Raw genomic sequence first — 18,624 nt, 5'->3', positions numbered from 1 at the left:
ACGTTTTTAAATTTTCTTATTTTTATAGTGCTACTTTTATTTGTTTTCACATGCGTATGGTAGTACTACCTAAAATAGTATTTGCAAATAAAATCTTTTTATCATGTAGGTTGGAAATTATGGAACAGATGGCTTTACTGCAAGAGACGTCTTATGAACGACTTTACAGATGGACTCAAAGTAGGACTACAATTGTTTTTACGTTTATGTATATTATGATGATGATCCCTTTAATTTCTTGATGTGGATTGAACTCAGTAAAAACCCTTTCCAAGATTCATTAATGAGGCTTTGGGTTTGCTTTTGTGAACTAAGTGATTAACTGGAGATTCTCCCCTTTTTGTCCTGTTTGTGTTATTTATTTCTGTTTTCAGATGTTTCTCCACAGATAACAATACTTACAATTTGGTATTCTAAGCCAATTGTGAAGTGTATTGCATTTCATTTTCTTGCAGGTCATAGGGAAGTTCTTGTTTTTGACGATTTGCTAGTAACATTTAGTTTAGTGTGAGGAGTGGCTTATTATTTAAAAACAAACAAAAACATATGGGGTTGAATGATTTTTTGAAGGCTTGTAGGTGATTATTTTTTCATATGTTTTCTGGATCCAACTTTCAGTGTTTGATACAACATGTTGATAGCGTAAAATGTAGATGCTTTTGAATTACATCTCTTCTCTGTTGACAGGAAGAGGTGTGAAAAAAGCTGGTGCAATAGGAGATTAAATTAATTGGCTATTCTTCTGTGGATACTGAAGTCTCAGATAATAGTTGCAGTTTCACCTTAATGAAAATTAAGCATTGTTATGCTGTTGTGTGATTTAGCTTACGTGATTTCCACATTCTTATATGGAATGTACAAGATTATATAGTTACGCCATTAAAGCAAAACAAACAAAAAGCCCTCACAGCTTGGTTACATACTTGCTTCCTTTTTTCTTAGTAATTTACCTGTAAAGTGTCAGTCTCTTATAAAGGAGCCTAACAGAGTGTTGATGGTTGAATGAGTTAACACTTATACATGGGTGCAACCACATAATAAGCTTCATTTAATTTTTATTCTTCTTGAGATTAGCAATGGGCATCCATTTTAGTCAAAGTACTGCTTAAGGAGAGAGTTTAATTACTTCAGTACAAACAAGGCCAGGTAGCATATTCTACAATTCAAAATCAAAAGCCTTTGAGTTTTCAATCCATTTTCTTGTTTATCAACCTGGTATAAAAAGGTATTGCAGTGTAAAGAAAGCACTTTTACCTCTGTTATTTTATAGATGAGTGCAGGACTTTGACACAAGAGTCGTGTGACATTTCTCCAATTCTTGCTCAAGCCATGGAAGCCTTACAAGATAGACCAGTCCTGTATAAGTAAGTAAATGTTCATCATCATCTCTAACAGAAATGAGTATTTTCAGCCTTTGAAACTTAATTTAAGTTCTGTCTCTGTGAGTTACAGCGCAAAGGATAGGGACAATTTAGTTTGCATCGAATTTAAAAAATAAAATCATAGTTCTCTAAATTCAAAATTTAATATGTACATAGTTACATACTTAGTTACATAAATTATATACTAGTCTTTAGTTCTTGTCCAGAATTTGCTGAAGGGACTGTTTAACAGGAATTAAATGGTGGTTCTTAGAGACAACTTAACCACGAGGTGGCACTCTAAGAACGTTTTATATTGGGGTGACCGTACACCTGAGGAGGTACTGTTTTACCTTTAATCCTAGTACATTTAGTTTCTTTGGTTTTGAATTTTGGGTTTGATTTTTTTTTTTAAATGCATTTGCCATGTTCTGCAACTATTGCAAATTACTCTTAGCCACAGGCATGCAGGACAGCAGAATACTCGGCTGTCTTTCAAAGGCTATCTTTGTCGTTAGCTGTGTCATACTGTACATTTTCATGGGTAAAATGTGTAGTGTGAATGGACATTAAACATCCTGTCAGTACGAGAATCCGTGCACATCTCTACAGGCTCTGTCAGATCTGCTAGTTAATTACAGGAAGAGTTGGTGCCACTTGACCTCCCCAGCTATTGCTTGTGGTGCTAATGCTCCGTACATGCACTACAGCCAGCTCCTACATTAGGCCAGAGCTGGGGGTTGCAGAGCCCTTTTTGCAGTCTGTCCTCCGGGCCCTTTTTCACAGCTGCATAGGATTGTTCACAACATTTTGTAGGGTTCTCTATAAATACGTATTTTCTGCAACAAATATTTTGTTTTATGATGTTACTTTCAGACTTCACGAAACTATAGTTTTGCTTTCTTAACATTTAAAAAAAATAAACTATCTTCTGTATAAACCCACATCTGGACAGTTTAAAATGAATCTGCTAAAGAGACTTAATTTTTCTTCTGACATCTTTCTTACAAACAGCAATACTAACATAACCAGAAATAGGACAGTGATAGCACTTTTTTTTCTCACAAAGGCAAAAGCAAACATTACCGTAGAAGATGGAGCCATGTCTCTCAGCATAGATAACCATGCTTAATTACTTTCTACAGCAGTATTGTCAAAATAGCAGTACTCGTGCTTTATAGCTTAAATCTGAAGATTACTTATCCACCTTCGTACATACCAACTTCTGAGTTCGAAGTATAACAATTATCCCATAGAAGAAAATTTTGATTTGTTGTTGTTCTTATACATTTTAGCACTGCTGCTAAACTTACTTTTTCTTCCAAATCACAGTCCTTGCATCTGATAAAGGTTGTGATTTGTTGGATGAAAGTAAGATGGAGAAGGACAGGAGTTTAGAAACAAGACTACAAATTCTTGTTTAGTTATTTTGTGTTATGTTTCCGTAACTTTAAGGTGGAAGAAAGATTGTACCATGGATGGACTTTTGGGAACTGCAGCCAGTAGGGATCTAAAATAAATGTTGGCTTTTACTTCCTGTTTCTAACAGAAAAATTGAAAACTGTTTCAAAGATAGTACATGGAGTCATAGCTGGAAGCAGTGTTCTTCTTCCATCCTCCACTCTGATTTTCAAAGCTTTTCCACTACCTTCTTCCTCTCCCCACTAATGATTATTACTTCACTGGGTTCTGGAAAAATTGGAGCAGAGCTGAAAAGAATACAAATGTTGTTTTCTTACCCTATCATGAACACATGTAATAACATAGTATTAAATACTGTGTTTCTAGTGTAAGTAATAGTTACTAATGATTTTTTATGCATGCAGGATTTTGTCATCGTAATACCCTTTTCTACTGAGAGCAAAAGGAAAATGAGTCTTTTTTTCTTTTTAGACGAAATTGTCATTACTTACTGCTGTTTTCAAAACAAACAGATCTTATTGTGCTTGTATTTTTAATGATATAGCTGTTTATTGGAGGGGAAAATGCTGCTGTATTTTTAATGATATGGCTGTTTATTGGAGTGTGGTGGGGAGCTTAACTGGTTTCTCCAAACACTTGAGGTTTTTCACTGCGGTGTTGCTATTCCTGGACTATGGGTAGTAAGCAGGTCCCAGAACTCTTCCACTCCTAATTGCATAATTTTTGTGAGTAGTGATTTATTATAGGCTTACCAGCCTTTAAAAGATAGATAGATAGGTAGATAGATAGATCGATTGATCTTTATTCTCCAAGTGAGCAAGTACAGTGTGGGGGGAGAAAAAAGATGTAAAAAGAAGTTTCCTGATTCTTCACTGTGTTCTCTCCTTATCCTCCCTTCAGTAATAACATAGAGCAAAAAAAAAAATAACGAAGGATCCATTAGATTATTTATAACATAAGAGAAATCTAATTGAACTTACACTGTGTCAAAAATGTTTCAAGTTATTATTTCCTTTTGTATTTTGTCCTCCGCATCTGTTTAATTGCGAGCGTAGTGTTCATTTAACTTCAGTCAGTGAGTAACATGCTTTCTATTATTATTATTATTATTTTATTTTTATATCTGTTCTGCTGCTGGGTGTCATGGGTAAGTGACACCAAGCCTACTCTGTGGCATTTCTTCAGTTATATGGGAAAAATAAGCAGTTGTGTTTTTTTGTTTTTTGCCATTGTAATTTGTGTGCTTTGTTCAAAATACTTAAATTCTGTTGTTGAAGAAAATAAGTGTTCCATTGCTAGCAAATGTCCTGTTTCTAAGCAGATAAGCAGGGATATTAGCACTGTTCATTTCCCATCACTTGTTGTTGTGCTTCAGCCCCAACAGGAAAGTAGCCTGCTCCAAAAATGAGCTGTGTGTATCTTCTGGGTGCCTCCTCTATTACCAGTATGCCATTTGGTATTATGCAGTCTGGGCTGTAGTGTCCGTGCATTAAATATCTTAAGACTCGGTTGATTGACATAGAGCAACCATCAAATAAATAACTCTCACTATTATTCATCTGGTGGCCTAGAAGAAGGAGATGGAGAAAGCCTTGTGTTGTGGTGCAATAAGTTGCTGCTTCTGTCATTTAGCTGTGAACCACATGTGAACAGGAGCTCTAGACCTCTCAGTACATGCTTATGTGTGCAAAACTGAAAAAGGTGATTTTTCATTTATTTGTGTGTGATAAGCAAATGGAAGGGTCAAGGAAAAGCCATCCTTAGTATCTGTTAATGAGGAGTCAAGAAAATCAGGAAGTTCTGTATGCTTTATAGTGGAAGCATTGGTGCAAGTTGTCTAGAATTGTAGAAATGGTTACCTGTATTAGCTGTAAAGCTGAACTAATCAAGTGTGATGAGGTGAACTATTTTGTTTTACTCATTTTCATGTTTTGATAACAGGTACACTCTGGATGAGTTTGGAACAGCTCGAAGGAGTGCTGTAGTCCGTGGCTTTATAGATGCTCTTACTAGAGGAGGTCTAGGAGGTACTCCCCGCCCTATTGAAATGCACTCCCACGATCCTCTGAGGTACTGTGCTAATAAGAATGTAGAAGAAATAATCCTTTTGCCTGTTCACACTTCAGATCCCTCACACCGTAAACCCCTGATTTACACAGAAATTTCTGTCTTTCCTAGGTATGTGGGAGACATGCTGGCCTGGCTGCATCAAGCAACAGCTTCTGAAAAAGAGCACCTAGAAGCGATGCTAAAGCTTGTAACCATTCAAGGTAGTACTAGATTTTGAAACATATATTGGGAAGTGATAAGAAAATAAGTTAAGAAGTGTGAGTAATTTCTTAGTCCGGGCTTAAGTTATGAGAGCTGAGCTTTCATTTTCCTGGAATTAACTTCAGAATAGCGTAGGTTGCATTTTGCCAAAAGAAAGCCCTTAGCAAAGAAGAGTACTTCAAATTTTACTCTCTTCATTTTACTCACAATAGGTTTACACTAAATTTCCAGAGGGACAAAGTGTTCAAAATTGTCTCTCTGAAAACATTGTGATAGGGTTACTTGTTGATATCTTGAGGATTATTATCCCTTGATCATTTGCTTAGTAATTTATTTCAATAATTCTGTTCTTTCCTTCCTACAAGTAAAATGGAATTTTCTTCTGTCTTGTAACGCATCGGCATAGCTTTCTGAAGGTCAAAGCAGGCCACTCATAGATGCGTGAAGCTTTTTAATATCAAGGCTCTCCTTTATTAATGCATTTACAGATTCTAACACAGATTCTTCAGCCCCTTTGCTGTCTTTTAAGTGGATTGAACCATGCTTTTAAGAACCTTGTCATGTAGTAGCTGTAATGTGATTAGCCTGTATGGCTTAAGCCAAAGACTTACTAAACAAATAAAACATGTATATTCAGTTGTAACAAACCTCAACGTAAGAGCTGATGTTTAATCTGTAATTTGGTGGGTTTTTCAGATTGTATGTCTTAATTGAGTCCTGCTCTGGGATTTAGAGTTAATATGCATTCTCATTTTCCTTGCTGCTGGAAGTATTAAATAGCTTTTGTAATTAAAGGTATATGAGCAAGGAGGTTGTTTAAAGTAGGAACTGTTGTAAATCAAACCAAAGGAATGTTGTTGTTTTTTTTAACTACAGTTACAGCATACTGTAGAAGTGATTTTAATTTTATATAGTGATAATATCTCAGAGAGACAAGAACGTAGACCTCGTGATGCCTGTATGGTGGAGAAAAAGACATGGTAATTCTGTACATGAAGACCTGATGCTTTTGCTGTAAATGGGGAATTGTTCGGGAAAAGCTGGCCATACAGAGGATGTTACTGCATCTGCTTCTGCAGTTGACTGTGCTATTGCCCAGTCTTCCATTCTGTTCTGAAGTTCTCTTCCCTTGTGCAGTGCTTTGTTTAACTATTAAATACTCTGGTCTTCTGGCAGGAAGTCAGGCTCAGATACTATGTCCTTCTAATATAGATATATTTTGAGAATTTCAGCCATAGGCCAGAGTAAACTACTTGAGAATACAGGGGATAGAAATGTTTTGGGGAAAAATTTTCTAAAAATATCACCAGGACAAAGCTTTTTTCCCAAGGGACTAGTATAAACAAGAGTTTCATTATGTGTCTGAAGCAAAAATGTTTTTGTGAGCTCATCAGGAATGGCTTTGCCATCACTGTTGCCCAGTTTTCAGGAAGCATAAGGAGGGATTCTTATCTTCACGCTGGGAGCAACAGAGACTGGAGGATGCATCCGTTAACTATTCCTCTGCAGCTTTGGGAAAAATTTTGATGATGATGGTTGTAGGATAAGGTCTTGAAGATGAAACAGTATTTAATGGGATACCACTGAGTTTAACAAGAAGCATGAAGTGGAATTGTGCAGCATTATGATTCAGATTAAGTAGATCAAGATGATATGCCTCATATCGCTGTAAATCCTGAGTTGGTGCTGACTAATCCAGTGAGTACAGTGTGTGTTGTACTGAGAGATTCATGTTGAATTATCTGTATTGTTGTACAGTCTTCAGGTGTCTGGTTGTACAGGTTACAGCAGAAGTTAAGTTAGTTTAACTTGCCCATTTAAAAAATGGACATCTTGTTGATTTTGATGATAGATAATGAGAGTGATTTGCGTCTCCAGAAAGCAAATCTTCCTAACAAAATGTAGGTCTGATATAGGCATTTCTAGAGGCTTCATCAAAACTGTTTGTTCTGTTCTGTTTTTCCCTGTTTCCTATAGAGGGAGCCCAAGAAGCTAGCATAGATTAGGCAATTAAATTTGAAGGCAAAATTTAGGTGAGATAAGCTTTCTCTGTAGTAGGTCAGTCAAATGTTTTAACTTTAATTTCAGCTTGAAGAGCTTTTTGGAAGTAGAAACATTTTTGTAATTTGAAATCAGGATTCTCTGAGATCAGATTATTTTTGAAATTCTCCTATAAAGTCTATATAATTTCAGGACTGTGGAGAAGGTGGTAAATTACATCTAAACAAAAATATTCCCCCTTTCGGGGGGGGGGGGGGGGGGGGGGGGGGGCGGGGAGGGAAAAGAAAAACCACATATCTAGCTATCTACAGATGGAGGCAGATGTAGATTTGGTCCCAGTGGAAGCAAAACTGTGTGAATGCTATTTTGGAGAGATGTTCACAGTTTTGAGTGTAGAGAGAATGATCTAAATAGCCCACAATTAAATATTCAAGAATAACTTCTAAAAAGTTTTATAAGCTTGCAAATGTTAACCCTTGAACATTAATCTGACCAAAATGCTTTCAAAATTTTAAGCATTTAAAACACATTCAGAAAAGATTAATGATTTTGTGTTGTACTGGACAGACATAAAGCATCTGGTTCTCTTCTGTGGAGCTCAGGTATGCTGCTAGTAGGGAGCTTTCCAGTCCTGTGGGTAACTTGTACTTGAAAAGAAGGGGGAATTGAAGGCATTCTGTTTAAGAGAAGCAGTAGAAACCTATTTTTCATGGAGTTGCAAGAAGCTAACTGGAGAGCAGAAGCCACATGAAGGTACAAGAAAGATGTCTCTTACAGAAGGGTATGCAGAGAAAAATTATATATGGTGTAGCAGGAAGCCAAAAGCATATGTTCAGTAATGAACTGTTTCCCAAAAGTGATTTTCATTCCATAAGAATTGTTTAATCCATAATTCTTCCATGTCACAGTGATGTGCTAATACTTGCAACAGTTATATAGTCGATTGTGCTGGAAGATTTACTTTTCCTGTTTGCTGAGTCTAAAATATTCTAATTGGACATGAAAGTGTATTTGACAGCACAAGCATGTGATATATAAAAATTGTAATTCCATCTCCCTTGGTATTTAAACTCGTATATTTTTGCAGCTAAAACTTTAATATCCAAGAATTCGTTATTAAGTCAATCTGGTCTAGATACACGGCTGCAAATGTGTGCTCATTATATTGATGAATAAAAGTGGCTGTTCCTACCAAAAATTGCCTAAGTTATTAGGGTGTGTCTGGGAGTTAGCCGTTACATAACAGGCCACAAATCTTGTGGTTTGTAATCTTGCTATCTTCCTTAGTATAGGTACTTTAATATACAAACCTATTTTTATTACTTACCAACGTAGTATGCTTCAAGACAACTACCACGCTGAATTTAGTTGTTTGTGCTTATGTGGCTTTTCATGTATTTTGGTCTAAAGAGGCTTTGTCACACATCTCTAATCTTCTGTATATATATTTTTTTTCTCTTAGAGGTATTCTCTTCTAGTGTGAAATGAGATTTGCAAAATATAGCTTCAGGTCACCTGATTTTTATCACATGTCACAGTCAGTTTGTTTACTGTTCATTGCATGGGTCCCATCTGAAGATGAACTCCTGTTGACAAGTTTTAAATTAGAATTAAAGTATTGCTGTCTCCATAAATCTATTCTGAGTTGTTACTGAAGTGAGAGCTTGAAGATCTGTTGCTTTCGGTTTGATTGATTTATGACAGTGCTGGTTGCCGTGCAACAATTCATTTGTGTTTCACAATAAGATAGGGCAATATTCTCTTTTGTATAGAGTTTGTTCGCTGAAAGATCAGTTTCAACTGCTGCTTGAGCGGAAGCATTTGCAAGTGCTGTAGTACACTGCAGTGTGCAGGTACATGTGTGATTTAATTTGTAACACTACAAGGAGCACATCACTACCCAACACTGACAGATGCATGTACTTACAGTTCCGGCCGTTCAAAATGATACGTACTGTTGCTCCTTGAACATCCCAGTGCCTTTTTTTTTCCTGTTTAGTTTTAGGAACTGCTGATACTGAGCCTTATTGTGACAGTTTCTGGCTAGACCATTTACTCTTCCCTTTTTTCCTTCTGCCTCAAATCCCCAGGCACTGCATTGTGCTAGGAAGCAATCGCATCGCGTAAGGTAGTGACTCTTCAGGACTCTGGTTTGTCACGCAACCTTTTCTTAATGGCTAGATGTGAAGTTCAGTGGAGGTGTAAACTAGTCCTGTGGAGAAAAGGACATGCAGTTCATAATGCTTTTTTATGGATGAATAGCTCTTACATTTGTTTATTTGTTTTATAGTCTTGAAGAAAAGAGAATTAAATTTGCGTAATCTTAGCATGTGCTTGCTTTAACTATAGGTGTGGAAGAAAATATTCAAGAAGTAGTTGGGCACATCACAGAAGGTGTCTGCAGGCCTCTAAAGGTGAGGTATATTGCTTTCTTTAACACTCTAAAAAGAAATTAAAAAAAAAAATAAAATCATTCTGTAGTGTTTTTCCAGATCCCATGTCCCATCTGTATAATGTATTTTCATTTTTGTCGGTTGAGTTAGATTTTCAGCTTTGAATCATAAAGACCTTCAAAATTAAAGGTTCAGTAGTTCATGAATATGTAGTTCATGGTATGGTAATAAATAGTTGTATAGTGAGAGATACTAAGATAGTAAATCTGTATCTTGATTTTCTTTTTCTTAAAGTTTAATGGTGCTTAGGTGCAAAAATTTAGCTTTAGGATAAGGGTATAAGAATGGCTGTAGTGGGTCAAATGAAAAATCATTTTAGCTTAGTACCCTGTTTTTTGTAGCGTCTATTTTATATGCTTAGGGGAAGAGCGTACAGTTTGTGCAAGTGTGTCAAAATCTTCTGTGGAATGGTTTCTTCGCCTGTTTGTGGACTTACTAAGGACTTACTGAGCCATAGCTCAGCTTTGTGCCCACTTGATCTGCTGTATTTCTGGCATATCCCTCCACAGCTTTGTCTTAGTTTAGTCACTGGAGCAGTACAGAAGGAGTTCTCAAAATCTTTGATCACCTTGTTACCCTTCTCTGGACCTTTAGGCTATACTCAGGCCAAGAGACTATACTCAGTACTATGCCCCTGCCCAAATGTCCTTTCACGCGGTGGAAATGGGTATTTGTATATACACGTCTGTACATGTGCATGCTTTGAAGAACAAAGTACACCTGAATGTTGAAATGAACTTTGTGCATTGAGCTTTGCAAATAAGAGTCAAAAAATATTCTGCATTTTTGGTCTCTGACCTAGATGCCAAGGGAGCATAATCTTAGTTCCTTCTCTGTGCAGCTGACGGTGACAAGAAGGCACTGCTGCACATTGTGCTCCTTTGAACAGCAGACAAATAACTTGGGAGGGCGGGTGGCGGCGGGTGATTTGTGTGTAGCCCTTTCACACACAGGCACGTGGGAGAATAGTGCAGCGATAAGTCACTGACTATCACTGCTTCATGAGTGCCCAGAGCTTGACCTTGGAGCAGCCTTTTATGAGTGAATTGAGACTGTGTGTACCATGGAGACAAGACATCGACTGTCCAAGTGTAAAGAAAGTCAGCACTGTTTTGGTCTGCGTAACCAGTATCTCCTGGTTGAGATAAACAGGCTACATAGCTGTTTGTTAGTTATAAATAATTACATACCGGTAGCAGGTATGTGATATTTCCTTTAATAAAGGAGAGATTAATCCAGGTGAAGTTTTGTCTTTTGGGTAAAATACCTAACACTTCGGGTGTTCAGAATTGCTGCATGATGCTAATGATCAATGGTCGTAGTTTAGGGATTTTGCAGCTGTTCTTGCTCTGTTCAGTGCTGGGGAGAATTCCAGTATGTACTGGTGTTAATTCATAAAATGATCTCATTATTTCGAAATTACAAGTTGCAACAAAAACCTATAGAGAAACATTTGCAGCAGTGGGATTAGTTTAGTTTAGTTTTTAAGAATACACCTGCTTGTTTTCTGCGCAGGGGCTTTGCACCCAAGAAATACTTCGGTTCAAGCAGAAAGTTAGAGTTAACTGGGCATTGTCTCTTGTTAAATTTATTTCTGTTCAAATTTATTTCTCAGAAGTCAGCATTGTATTGTGTATATAAAATCATAGATGTTAGCTTTTAGGATGTTTGACCTGAAGAATGTTTGTTTTTAATGCAGGTTAGAATTGAGCAGGTGATTGTTGCTGAGCCTGGAGCAGTTTTACTGTACAAGATTTCCAATCTTCTCAAGTTCTACCACCATACAATCAGGTATACAAACTACAAAGTACGTTAAGGATATATTTATTATTATTATTTATTGTAAGTATGAAGATTAGTATATTAAAAAAGGTATTACTGGCCTTAGCAGATGCCATTTATCTGTTGACTCTCATCAATTCATATGGAGTCTGCTTTGGAATATGGCATCGATTGTTAAAATTTGATAAATAAACTTTCTTTGTTGTGTTGATAGATGTTTTCTGTAGTGTTTTATGTATTTTTATGTGTGTATATATATATATATATACACACTAAGATCACAAAGTATCCCTTTGAGAAAGTGATAGAATTAAATTCTCTCTAGAAAATTTATTTTTCTTCCTTAAACGGTTACGTTTGGATACAATTTTTTCTGATTGTGCACTTGCATTTTCCTGTTGAGAAGATGCTTGCCTTATTCTGTAGCTGGCTGTTCAAGGCGCACCAATAATCTTCCAACCGATCAGGTGCCACCAAGATCAGTGAACCAAGAGAAAAGCCAGAACCGTTATTTTTTATAGATTGTGGCATTTGCAGTAATTCATACTGGTTGGAAATAGCAGTAGCAGGAAAATCTTCATCCACAGCCCTGGACTGAACTGCTGAGAATTTGAGTCGCTAATATAACGACTTGAGCTTATTTTCTGGTATTTAGATATTGGTTAATAATAAATGACTTGTGGGCATCTCCTCAAGTCCTCAAGTGTGATGGCACTACAGGTCTATGGTAGAACACATATCGGACCTATTTTTTCTTTTATAATATTGAGCAAAACATTCCTAATTTTGTTGTCAAAAACAGCTGAAATATTTTTGCCTTTTTTTTGTCTCCAGTGTCAGTTTCCCAGTGGTAGTAAAGCAATTGAATATGTGATGTTAAAATGGAGGAGGGTCTTAGGCAGTCTTATCTGTTGCTTTCTCTCCTGCTATGATACATTGCTTAAAGACCACTGAAGTACCTTCTGTCAGCTGAGTAATTTCCTCCGTATACAGGAAGTTCACCCAAATAATGAAGGGAAAACCCACTTTGAGAAACGACCCATTAAATGCAACAAGATTATATTCTGAAAACCAAGCTGCAAGAATTAGCCCTATTATGATGCAATTAATTTTTTACTTGCAATTTTTGTAGCTTCGAAGTGTTTTTACTACAGACAAAAGGTAAATTAGTGAGATGTTCATAGTCAGGTGAGGTAGTTTAAGGTTTATGCAGTAGTTGTGTTAAATGTAATAGCTTGACACTCAGAATAGCAAGGCATGAATTCTTGTGTCACTGGAGATGCCTCTCGTCACACTGAAGAGAGCTAGGATGCTATCCCTAGAGGACAATATGATAGAATAAAGTTATCAACCCTTTTTGTTTATGTAATCTGTTTTGTATAACAAGTAGATTTGCAGAATAACAAAACAAAAATCCAGTAAACTTTAGAATTATACTAAAATGTTTGTGCTCAACTTTATATAGGCTGTACTTAAAAGTAATATCTGCTTGATGACATGGTTGATAATGCTTGTAGTCGCAGTCTTCTTATGAGTGAATCTCTCAGAAAGCCACTATGGAAAACTGTTTCCTGCAATGATTTGTTGTATGTTTTGAACTCTGAAAAATTTGTGTTTGAAATGCTGTCTAAAGCTTCTGACCCTGTCATATTCCTCCCTCCCTTCAGATTATGTAGTTAATCTTAATTTTGTTTTCAGTGGTATCGTGGGAAACAGTGCAGCCACACTGTTGACAACAATTGAAGAAATGCATTTGTTGAGTAAGAAGATATTCTTTAACAGTCTGAGTCTTCATGCAAGTAAACTCATGGACAAGGTTTGTTTCAACATCATGCGGCTTTCATATTTCAAAACAAAAACTTTCATTTCTGTTTTGTCTAGTAAGATTATTAGATGAATAGCTGTTTTAGACTTCAGCTTTTCCTAAAATCAGTTTTGTTGTTTTTATATTCTAGAAAAGGGATATTGTTAAAACTTAAGTTTTTTAATTCTTTAATTACTGTTGGTAAATATGTTTAAAAATAATGTTATTAGCAGCATTTGATAACAGAGCAGCAGAGAAGTTTACATAGTTTTAAAATCTATGACAAACAAAAATATTAATTGTGAAATTTCCCAAAGTGCAGTAAAGCAAGGTCAGCTGATTGAGCTAGATCATTTATATTAATGCATCGTCAGATCAGTAGTTAATTAGTCATGTGTGTAATTCCTTTCTTGAAGTTATGAATATAATCCAGGAAGCTAAGCTGAGTAAAAGCAAAACTTAAACTTTTCTGTCTTCTATAAAAACAATTCTATACCATGAACATTGCTGGTGTTAAAAGGAGGATATACTTCCGTTAAACCAAAAAAAAAACAGCTGTCCCTAAGCCAGCATCACTTCCCTGGTATCTTTTCTTCTCCTGTTGTTTGCATTTCAGTGAACTTTCCATTCTTCAGTACCTAATACAGTTCTTGTTAAGCTCTCCCTGCTGTTTTTGTATCTGGTTGCTGATGGTGGATCCACCAAATAAATCTCACCTTCCTGAGATTTAAGCAAAGTAAAAGCAAATTGTTAGGCTGCATATCCCTTCCCATTTCCTAGGGATCTGATCTTTATCCAACATCCCTATCTGGGATGTGGTAGGTTGCCTAGGTCTGAGAATCAGGAAGAGGTGACTTTTCCAAGGCATTGCACAACCCCAGAGTTTGGCAAAGAAGTCCCCACGTTTCTGTTTTTTCAGTTTAGAAATGCCGTTTGAAAGTAGAAAACGAACACTAAAGTTTTGTAAATATGTTTCTGAATTAGTTACATTTAACCCAATGGAAAAACACAGAATAAATGTAGATTTGCAGAAGCTGATCTTTGTGCAAAACCTTGTAGTTCCTTGACCATTCACTGGGATTTTCTGAGTTTGGTCAATGTTGTTCTGTGGTCCCAAGGTAGTTTTCTCATTCTGCTGTTTGCCTCTGGTCCTGCTTCTTTGTGTTTCTGCAAGGGTTGAGGAATGTCTTTCTCAAGGGAGTAGTTGTACCTCTTCTTCTTTCCTTCCTTATATTCCAGTGACTCCTTTCAGTGATTTTATACCCTTCATCAGATGACTCATTGGTTGCTGCTGGTACCCCAGTCCCTACTGCCAAGTCCACTTAGCACATTGTTTGTTGTCATGGGGTGTTTCCATGTGAATGTAGTGTCATCAGAATAGTAGTTCCTCTGCTACTGATGTTGAGTTCATGAAAAGTACAATGAACAGAGACCGTGTGATTTTACCAAAGTATGAACAAATAAAGCTTATGGCATATGATAGCTGCATGTTAATTCCTCAGAATATTTTTTTTCCTAATGCCTAATCTGAATTTAAATATTTGTGTATTTGGTCTTTTTATGAAGAGAAATCAGTAATGGACCTTAGCAAAGATCTATGAATGTTTAGAAAGAATGTGCAAAATAGTGTTTAACAGAAGAAAATTTCTTGGCTTTAGGCCGTATTCATATCTGTTATATTTAGCTCTGTTGTATTTAACCTTCTGGGTCTTGCATCTTACTCAAACAGGATCCAGCATAATTTTTCTGCTTACATAACTTCCAATCTTTGTACTTTTGGTTTGGATGATAGGCTGTTTTCAATTTGGAGACGAGTAGAATTAAGGAGGAGTGATAAAGAAATTGTCATCCCCCAGTTAATGGTGTCTGTTCTTTTTGTGGTCACTATGGGAAGGTTGTATAATCCTCTTTGACCTCTTAGTTACCTTCCCCCAGTCTCTGGCCAAGATGTAGCTGCCTCTAGACACTGCCTTGTTTCATAAAAGAGTTGAATTTGGGTTTACTGACTTTAAATGAAGTTGGTGGTTGTACTTGCAACCTTCAATAGCATTTCAGTGCAAGTCGTTTAGGATGAAGTGGCATACCCAGCCTACTGCGTATAACATAAGATCGTAGTATTGTTCTTTCTCGTAAACACATTCTGTGTATTAAATCTGAAATTGACAGTCTTACTTTGCATATATGCCCTCTGAAGATCTTTCCTGAGGATATAATTGAGGTCAATGGATTAAAGAGACTCAGAAGTTGATTAAATGTATGAGTAACAAAGGCATCTGCAATTATTTATCAATCTGCACTTTAAGAGTTAACAGCTCAGGTAACCATAAGGGTGAGAAGGAGCCTGACTGTACTGATGTGTAGTACTTGTAACAGAGTTTTAGCCAGTCCTGGGAATCACCTTATATTATTTCCCTTTATAAATGGGCTACTAAATTGATAGAATAATGTTCTATTTCCTCATGACTAAAATTAGTTTTACTTCACAAAAAAATGCAAAATTAGTAGCCGAATTATACTCAGAGAAACATTAGTTTTCAGTTGATATAGACCTTTATTTTGTCATAAATTTAATTCTTCTGTTACTTTATTGTGTGTTAATATGCAGATAACCAACTTTTATGCCTTTTCATACGTCTCCATTAATATAGCACTGAAAGTCATGATGATTTTACTTTTCGAGGAATCTCAAGGTTGCTTTTCATCATCCGGGTTTTTTTTTTTGTTAATGTGTGTTCAGACCAAAACAATGCATGTGTGTGAGTACGAGTCTCTTGACGTCCCGACCAGCTTTTTGCTATGTATCCCACTGCATCTGTTTCCAGATTTTCTTTTTTATTTTCAAAGTACTGGAAAACAGACCTTTGTGCTTACATATATGATTGCAAAGGCTTTGCTGCTGATCCGTTATGCACAAAGAGGATACTCACTTGTAAAATTATTAAATTACTTTTCACTTCTACAGTCTGGAAACCATGTTTTTTTCATATTTCTGCATATATTTTGCATCTTAAGCAGTTGATAAGCCTCTTTCAAAGAATATCGACTGTCCGTTACCTTGATTAAATCACCATTTTGATGATAGTATTCTCTCAGTATCATCAGCTGTTGATAATAATCTAGAAATCATGAGCAAATAATTTGAAATGGAAATCGGTTCTACAATTTTTATTTCATTTAAAGAGAATGTAAGTGTTTTTGTAATTACTGTTCATAGCTACTCAGTTCCAGAAGATTTAGTCATCATTCCATATGTAACTTGACAGGGGTTTCTTCAGCCATGTGCAAATTCTCTTGTGCTGTAACATGGGGAGAACTGTCTAGATTAAATCAATGTGTTGTTATTGTGTCTTGATATGATATTTTTTTCTAGTATCTACAATTTAATAGTTGATAGATGAGCAGTATTTAAGCAAAACTTGCTCTTAAGTAGAGCTAGTTGTGAACTTCTTAGACAAAGAAGGTTTCACTAAATATGCTAACTCCTCTAGACCATCTCCTTTGAATGTAGAGGAATGACAGGACAGAGGCTTGTCTCTGTCCTCATTACCACAGAAAACTTAATTCCCTGGGTTGTTGATTATGCTGGGTAGAGCATTGCCTTCAAAGCTGGCTGGCCTTTGTTTCTGAAGCACAATGGGAAACTGAGACTTCAAGATGTTCTTTCTAGGACAAGAAAACAGCTTCCTGTTCACATCTGTTTTTGAGGAAGAGTCCCATATTGCATAACGAGTTTCACAGGCACAGTGCTGTATGGAAACTTGAAGGCAGTCTTAGATCAGGATTCTCCTTCTTTGGTTGTCAAATCATCATTGTAGATGGTACAGGGAAATCCCTAGTTATTTCATAGTACTTATTGGCTTGCTCAGATGCACTTTCCTATGAATGTTTTTTTCATTACATCAGAAAACCTCAAGCATTCTGGTTGTAATCTGAAAATAACATAGTCAGCAGTTCTCACAACTTCAGATTCTTCAGTCTGCGAATCTTTTTATCTTGTTCACATTCACACTTCTCAGGTGGCTCCTTAGGATCTGAAATCGATATAATAGATACCTTAAGCTTACTGTCTGAATGTAAATTCATTTTTATCAAAAGAAAGGCAGTAAGTATGCAAGGGAGTCTTTGTCTCCTGTACTCCTTGAAAGCTGCTGTGAAGCTTGGTGACAGACATTCCAAAGCCACTTTGTTTTCAGGGTTTGAAATGCAATCCACAGCTCTGAAATTCTCAGATTGTCATAGGACTCAACACTGGCATCGTATGGAAGCTGTGCATCATCAGCCTTCTGTCTCATTGAAAGTTCAGTGCATCAACTTTTATTCTGTGGGCTTTTATCCTTCAGAGGATAAAAGTGCTTTCTAGCTCTGGTAACAATGTGTTTAGGTTCTGACTTAGAACACCTTCCTTGTTGAACCCGGATGGGGTTTGGCCCACGTTAGTGTCCCCAGTCTGAAAATCTTGTTGGTATTTGTTTCTTTATAGTTTCCTTGAACCCCCAAAGAACATGCTAGGCAAGTAATTTAGAACAATAGGTTCAGTCTTTAAATATCCTTTGTGTTTCCTTTGTCCATGCACTGAAGAATGAAATATTTAGGAATTTGGGATTCTGTTTGTGTTAATCGCTGTCTGGATCTAAATAAAACCAACCTGGTACAGGTTACCATTTTACACATGATGATAAATCCAGGAGAAAATACTAAATGCAAATAATTATCAGAAAACAAACGGGTCCAATGAAACTGGAAGCGAAGTTAATAACACCTAGAGCACTGAAGTGGATGGATACTCAGTCCTCTCATGTTGAGAAAATTGGCATTTAAAATCACGAGTCCACTGGTGAGGCACTTTAATGAGCCTGTTACACATGGCTCATTATGACAGCATGTTTTATTAGACCAGCTTACAGTAAGGGAATTTTCAAGCGCACCTGTCCTTACTCTGGTTTCAGTAATGCTCCAGAACAATTATTGAAGGAAAGAATTTATTGGGTAATATTGGTGATAGGGGGACAGTTGGACTAGATGATCTTGGAGGTCTTTTCCAACCTTTATGATTCCGTGAATAATTTCGAACACTGAAGTGAATAGAATGAAAGGTATCATAAGGGTACTGGAGAGAGATTACGCCAAACTAACCTGCCAGCTGCTGTCTGAAAAGGATGATTATTAGTAGAGTACACAAGGCCAGGCTTTGGGATTTGTTACTTAATGCTGGTCTTTTTAGACTAGATGTATGCAAATTAAATGTTACGATTGCATTATCTGTTAAGTTTGTAAGTGGGAGAGGCATTAAAGTATTGCATGGGAATAACTGTAAACTTCTCCCTCATAATTTGGTTCCCATCAGAATGAAGCCTCTTAGGTTTCTGGGAAAACAGCTGTGGGACAGATGAAACGAGGTAGGTTGATGTGGTCTGAGTGATGTTGTGGTCTGAGTGGATCCATGTGAACAAAGGAAAGCTAACAAGTTTTTTTTCTATTGTCTGTTCTTCCAAGTCCAACTTAAAGCTAGAAAGAAAAGCATGCCATTAGG

The 18,624-nt window shown here is 36.6% G+C and overlaps 1 protein-coding gene across 2 annotated transcripts in view; it reads left to right on the top strand.

The window, feature by feature from the left end:
- The window catches only part of COG6 (component of oligomeric golgi complex 6), a 52,049-nt gene that overhangs the window by 17,927 nt on the left and 15,498 nt on the right, over nucleotides 1-18,624 (top strand). For both annotated transcript variants that reach the window (XM_050715447.1, XM_035542595.2), the window contains exons 7-13: nucleotides 110-180; nucleotides 1,271-1,364; nucleotides 4,725-4,853; nucleotides 4,962-5,053; nucleotides 9,405-9,469; nucleotides 11,208-11,299; nucleotides 12,989-13,106. In XM_050715447.1, the coding sequence (XP_050571404.1) occupies nucleotides 110-180; nucleotides 1,271-1,364; nucleotides 4,725-4,853; nucleotides 4,962-5,053; nucleotides 9,405-9,469; nucleotides 11,208-11,299; nucleotides 12,989-13,106 (661 nt within the window). The remainder of the gene's footprint in view (nucleotides 1-109; nucleotides 181-1,270; nucleotides 1,365-4,724; nucleotides 4,854-4,961; nucleotides 5,054-9,404; nucleotides 9,470-11,207; nucleotides 11,300-12,988; nucleotides 13,107-18,624) is intronic.

Source organism: Cygnus atratus, chromosome 1 (genome assembly GCF_013377495.2).
Source record: "Cygnus atratus isolate AKBS03 ecotype Queensland, Australia chromosome 1, CAtr_DNAZoo_HiC_assembly, whole genome shotgun sequence".
Taxonomy (NCBI): domain Eukaryota; kingdom Metazoa; phylum Chordata; class Aves; order Anseriformes; family Anatidae; genus Cygnus; species Cygnus atratus.
Note: the sequence above shows the minus strand (reverse complement) of the source record. Positions and strands in the feature narration are given on the sequence as shown.